The sequence below is a fragment of the Austrofundulus limnaeus genome, unplaced genomic scaffold (assembly GCF_001266775.1).
Source record: "Austrofundulus limnaeus strain Quisiro unplaced genomic scaffold, Austrofundulus_limnaeus-1.0 Scaffold526, whole genome shotgun sequence".
NCBI lineage: Eukaryota > Metazoa > Chordata > Actinopteri > Cyprinodontiformes > Rivulidae > Austrofundulus > Austrofundulus limnaeus.
Genome location: NW_013952928.1, coordinates 46,640 through 52,610, shown reverse-complemented (window position 1 = coordinate 52,610; position 5,971 = coordinate 46,640). Strand labels below are relative to the sequence as shown.

The following is a 5,971-nucleotide window of genomic DNA, read 5'->3' as shown; positions in this document are numbered from 1 at the left end:
AGGGCGCTGGGTTGTGCAGCACCTCTTAAAGAGACAGCGTCAAAATGAGCTGCTTTAAAAAAAAACATTAGAAAAGAGGTGAAAGGGGGGCTTGTAAAGTTAAAATGAGGAATTTAGACCAAAGAATTGCTGTTCCACTTTATATAGACCATAGCTGAATTATTTAAATGGGAAAAAAAAAAGATTTAAAATCATGTCTACTTTAAATTTGGTTGACTCCATAAGTTATCCACTTACTTTTTGAGAGTTGCTTTAAATTTCATCCAGTTCATGAGATATTTAATACTGCTACAAACACACACGTAGCAGCACAATATTTGGTATTTTGCTTGTTCCCCAGTGTTTTCATCGCTATTTGTACACTCGTTCTTAAAACGTGCAGGTCGAATGAATGCAACATCAGAATTACTCATGTTTTGTTATGACTGTGGAGATACCGGTACCAGTCATCAGTGGAAATGTTTTGATTTTGTGAGAACATGTCGGAGAATGTTGTGGTCCAAAAGCCAGGCTGCTTTATGAGGCAGAGTGATTTTTTTTCTTGAACATGTTGATAAACGTGTTGAGATGTTTATAAAGGATTGATGGTTCAAGATATTAAAGAACTCAAGAAAAATCTAAAGTCTTGGATTTAAATTTCAGTTTTTAATTGTTGAAACCTCAATTGAAAATCACAACAGAGTCATACAGAACTGTGACCTTTAATGTGCTGACAAARCTCATCCAATATGTTGGAGATACTTTCAATGGAGCTTCCTTCATTCAGTGAGTCGTCTGAAGGACTGCACTGCAGCGCTGACAGCACCCCAGTCACCAGGCTTCCGGTACTCCCCCTTTTCCAGGAAGTACTGGCGACCACTGTAATTGGGGCGCTCATAGAAAACCCACCAGCCATCAAGGACCTTACAAGAGTTGACCTCCCTCCAGCGAAACTTCTCCAGGAGTGAGGGGCAGTCCTCTGTGGCTTCTACAGCTTGGCCTCCAAAGTCTGCTTTTTCATACAGTTGCATCTTGTATGTGGTCCCACTGGTCTGGAAGATGAGAGGAGTAAATGAGATATGGAGCAACCCTCAGAACGTAATCACTGGATATAAATCTGCAACTGATTAAGGGTATATTTACACCTGACACATCTGGTCCGCGTTAAACGGACCAGAGTTTGTTTCCTCTGTTGGTCCAGACCTTTTATGCAGGTGTGAATACACATGCACAAACAACCAGACAGAGACCAAATTTTGAGGTGGTCTTGGTCCAAACAAACTCTGATGCAGTTTGCTTTTGGTGTGAGTACAAACCAAACCAACTACTGTACAGGAAACATGCACCTTTTTGGACTTTACGAGACACCATTATCACTGTGCTACAAACAATGAGCTGTTGTGGGTTAGGGAACGCAGAGTATCTCGTCATCTTTGGGTCGTGGCATGCATTTGCCAACACCCAAATTTAGAAGAACATCATCGTAAAACCGCCTTTAAATCTTGAAATTCTAAATGTTATTGCAATTGTATTAACAGCACCATTTTTCTTCCCGGATCTGTGCTCTCTCGCCCCTGTCATTTCTGTCCAATAGGAGCAATGATCGCCACCCGCATGGCTTTGTTTATGAATTATAGTCTGCTTGGAAGAAAACACAATGTGAATGCAAACTGCACCAAATGAAAAAAAATTATAATAAAGGCTACTTACTCAAGACCAAAGGACTTTCCTTTCTGTGAATACCCCCTAACTTTTGTAATCAATCCAAATTAAGATGGCTGCCACTGCTAACAGACAGCCAACACAAATATGTATATAACTTAGTAAACTTTACAGACATTAATCTAGAAATTGGTGCAGTAGTTTATTATTTTTTCTTTTGTAAGAACAAAAATTATGAAGTGGCAGCAAAACTTCCATTGAAGGCCAGGTACAAAGACGCATGAGGAAACCAAACACAGAATGTAAAATGCTCAACTGATGAGTAGTAAGAAACTGGGAATAAAAAGTCTGGGGCTAGAGAGGGAAGTGACTGCAGCTGASACTAATAGGAATGGGGAACAGATGTGGTTGACATAATAGGAGGAGCAGAGACCAACTTTCAAAAAGTACTGGGACAAGTGGCTGCTGGTCATGAGCAAAAAAAAAAAAAAAAAACTAAACACAAGGGGACTTAAAGTGAACCAAAGAAACAAATGAACTCAAAACAGAAAATACAAAGATGTCACAAAACAATCAAAAAAATTGTGACAGCCTCTACAGTGTCTTGCAAAAGTATTCATAACCCTTGAACTTTTCCGTACGTTGTCTCATTACAACCACAATCATAAAWATATTTCATTGGAATTCAATGTGAAAGACCAAGTGGAATACAATTGTGAAGTGGAAAGAAAATAAWACAATTCAAAACATTTTTTACAAAGAAAAAAGTGAAAAGTGTGATGTGCAAAAATATTAATCCCCCTTTTCTCTGAGTGCAACCAGTTGCATTTAGAAGTTGCCTGATGACTGCTAATAACTAGAGTCCACCTGTGTGTAATCTAATCTCAGTACAAAAACAGCTGCTCCATGATGGCCTCAGATGTTGGGATATTGAGATGTTGAGAATATTGGGGAGTAAAAAGCATCATGAAGTCCAAAGAACACACCAGACAGGTCGGGAGTAAGGTGGAGAAGCCTAAAGCAGGCTTAGGCTATAAAAAGATTTGCCAAGCTTTGAACATCTTACGGAGCACTGTTCAATCCATCATCCGGAAATGGAAAGAGTATGGCACCACAGTAAACCTGCCAAGACAAGGCCGTCCACCTAAACTTACAGGCTGAACAAGGAGAGCACTGATCAGAGATGCAGCCAAGATGTCCACAGTGACACTGGACAAAATGCAGAGATCCACAGCTCAGGTGGAGAAATCTGTCCACTGGACAACTATTAGTCGTGTTCTGCAAAAACGTGGTCTTTATGGAAGAGTGGCAAGAAGAAAGCCATTGTCAAAAGAAAACCAAGAAGTCCTGTTTGCAGTTTGCAAGAAGCTATTTTGGGGACACAGCAAACATGTGGAAGAAGGTGCTTTGGTCAAACGAGATGAAAATTGAACTTTTTGGCCAAAAGGCAAAACACTATGGGTGGCAGAAAATTAAYCCTGCACATCACTCTGAAAACACCATCCCCACTGTCAAATATGGTGGTGGCAGCATCATGCTCTGGGGGTGCTTCTCTTCAGCAGGGACCGGGAAGTTGGTCAAAGTTGATGGGAAGATGGATGGAGCCAAATACAGGGCAATCTTGGAAGAAAACCTGTTGGAGTGTGCAAAAGACTTGATACTGGGGCATAGGTTCATCTAGCAGGACACTGACCCTAAACATTAAGCCAGGGCTACAATGGAATTGTTTAAAACAAAACATATTCATGGGTTACAATGGCCCAGTTAAAGTCCAGACCTAAACCAACCCAGAGTTTGTGACAAGATCTGAACACTGCTACTCACAAACACTCTCTATGTAATCGGACTGAGCTTGTGCCGTTTAGCAAATAGGAATGGGCAAAAATCGTCTCCCCCAACCTAGCCGATCGAGGCAGATAAGCCGCCTGTCCTGAGCCTGGTTCTGCTGGAGGTTTCTTCCTGATTAGCAGGGAGTTTTTCCTCTCCACCGTTTGCTCAGGATGGGAGACTGTGATGAAGTGATTCAACACAATCTGCTTGTTTCTTCTTTAGATTGTTCTTTTTTTTCATTTCCTGAGACAGCGTAAGACAAAGTAAGTTGTGACTTGGCGCTATATAAATAAACTGAAATTGAAAGTGAACTGAATTGAAAATTTTCAGTCACTAGATGTGCAAAGCTGGTAACCTAACATACCATAACCTAAAAGATTTGCAGCTACAGTATAATTGCAGCAAAAGGTGGTTCCACAAGGTGTTGACTCAGGGGGGCTGAATAATTTTGCACACTGCACTTTTCACATTTTGTTTTGAAAAAAAAAATGTTTTGAATCATGTATAAATTTCTTTCCACTTCACAATTGTATACTACTTTGTTGGTTTTTCACATTAAATTCCAATGAAATATATTTACGTATATTTGTGGTTGTAATGCGACAAAAATATGTAAACGTTCAAGGGGTATGAATACTTTAGCGAGCCACTGTATATAATTTGCACAAAGCTGTATTTACCAGCAGCTAGTTGTATTGATTTATGGATGAGAGACCCTGCAGGCTGTGGGTCAGTTGGAAAACAAATCCTGTATTGGTCATTGACAGTACAGTCACTGGCAGCATCAAAACTCCTCTGGGATTCATGACATAGAAAATGTGGCATGCGGAAAAAATAAAGGCCTAGCAATCCGGAATGCAAATCATCAAATTTTAGTTGAGCATCTGTAAAACTGATTGATCTACCGTATTTATGTGTTGGACAATGTCAATTAGCTGTGATTCCATCTTGATWTAGACTGACTTCAAGGCAAAAATATCATATAGAAAGACATTTTGGTGTCATATAATTTAAATAGTATCCAGACGTCTGGCTGACTTACAAAGTGGATCATCTTGCAGGAGCTGAGGCGATCACTCAGCCCCATCCAGCGCTGGTACTCAGGGTACTCTCCCCTGACCAGGATATACTGGTAGCCCATGTAGTTGGGCCTTTCGTACACTACCCAAGCCCCACTCTCCACGCGGATGGAGTTGCAGCGGCTCAGGTAAGTGTGAAAATCCAAACAGTCGCTGTCACACTCATAGCGTCGACCCTGGAAGTTCTTGTCCTCAAAAAAGATGATCTGGAGCAGAAGAGGGAGAGTGTGAGTATTCTCTATGGATGTTTCATCTTAAAAAGGTCAGATAGCTGAGCTGCTAAATCACTTTGTAATAGCTTTTTTTTTTTCCAGTGCTGCACTACTTTAATATTTTCTAGAAGAAAACATGCAGGACACTATTTGGTCTGCAGACTACAGACATGCCGACTCACCCTGCCCATGTTGAATACGATGTGTGGTACACTGAGGAATGATGGTGGTGGATTCTCTGAGGTCTTGATGTTGCTCTGGTCATTCAGTCAGTGTCTTTTATACCTTCCAATCCACCCTCCCCACACACACATTTATAAACAGCAACAGCAAAGGCAAAAGGGGAACAATTGCTTTGTCATGAAAATGAGATCCAAAAATTGAGTCAGTGATTCTAGTGCTATTCAGTTTTTCCAGAAGAGCTAGGGAGGATTACAGCATAATGGTCAGGCACTGGTACCCGTTCACTGACCTCCCACTTCTCTGCTGGCTGGGTTCAGTGCCCACTGTGATTCATGTCACCTCCACCAGCTTGCCCTATCTGTCCAGCCTATGACATATATGCCTATTGAATTGACCTTAATAAAGAACTGTTTACTGATAAAACTATCCCAAAGCCCCATATTTTATTGATAATAGAACACAGTAAGTTCAAATAAGAAACAGCTGAGGGAACATTTTCTACTAATTAGATTGACACTAGACTGATGAGAGAAATGGGTACGGAACATTTAAGGGAACCTGAAGCTTAGAGCTAAGCTAAGAGTTCGTAGTGGAAAAGGTTTCACATAGGTTTCTCTCTGGTGCAAAAAATAATAAATATATTTCTCATGCTCACGAATAGCAGATCTGGTGCTCGCACAATGTTTAGTGGCCACCAAAAGAGGATCTGATTCGCMCCAACCATTATATTCAAGAGAATATCTAGAGTATTTTAGTCTTTTTCAGTTTGGAAAGTGAAACAAGATWTATTTGATGTATATTTTGTTCTCAAATTGCATTTGAGATCAAAAGCTGCTGTGGCAGWGTGGTTAGGGGAGTTGTCCTGTATCCGGAGGGTTACCAGTTTGATCCCTCGTTCCAGTCGTTGCTGTCTCAGTTGTGTCCTTGGGCAAGACACTTCCCACATCTTGCCTACTTATGGTGGTCAGAAGGTCCAGTGGCGTCAGTTTATGGCAGGCCCACCTCTGTCAGTGTGCACCAAGGCAG

General features: G+C 40.9%; 1 protein-coding gene across 1 annotated transcript; it reads right to left on the bottom strand.

The window, feature by feature from the left end:
• Positions 1–618: 618 nt before the first annotated feature.
• On the bottom strand, positions 619–5,049 carry crygs2 (crystallin, gamma S2). The gene is made up of 3 exons (XM_014026122.1): positions 4,945–5,049; positions 4,514–4,756; positions 619–1,031 (listed from the first exon to the last, which is right to left on the bottom strand). The coding sequence occupies exons 1-3, from the start codon at positions 4,951–4,953 to the stop codon at positions 759–761; spliced, it is 525 nt and encodes a 174-aa protein (XP_013881576.1). The 5' UTR covers positions 4,954–5,049; the 3' UTR covers positions 619–758.
• Between the last annotated feature and the right edge of the window lie 922 nt (positions 5,050–5,971).

Coding starts and splice junctions, on each gene's coding strand:
- crygs2 (XM_014026122.1), bottom strand. Junction 1,032..4,513: donor CCTGCAAGATGATCCACTTT/GTAAGTCAGCCA, acceptor CTCATCTTCCAG/ACCAGTGGGACCACATACAA.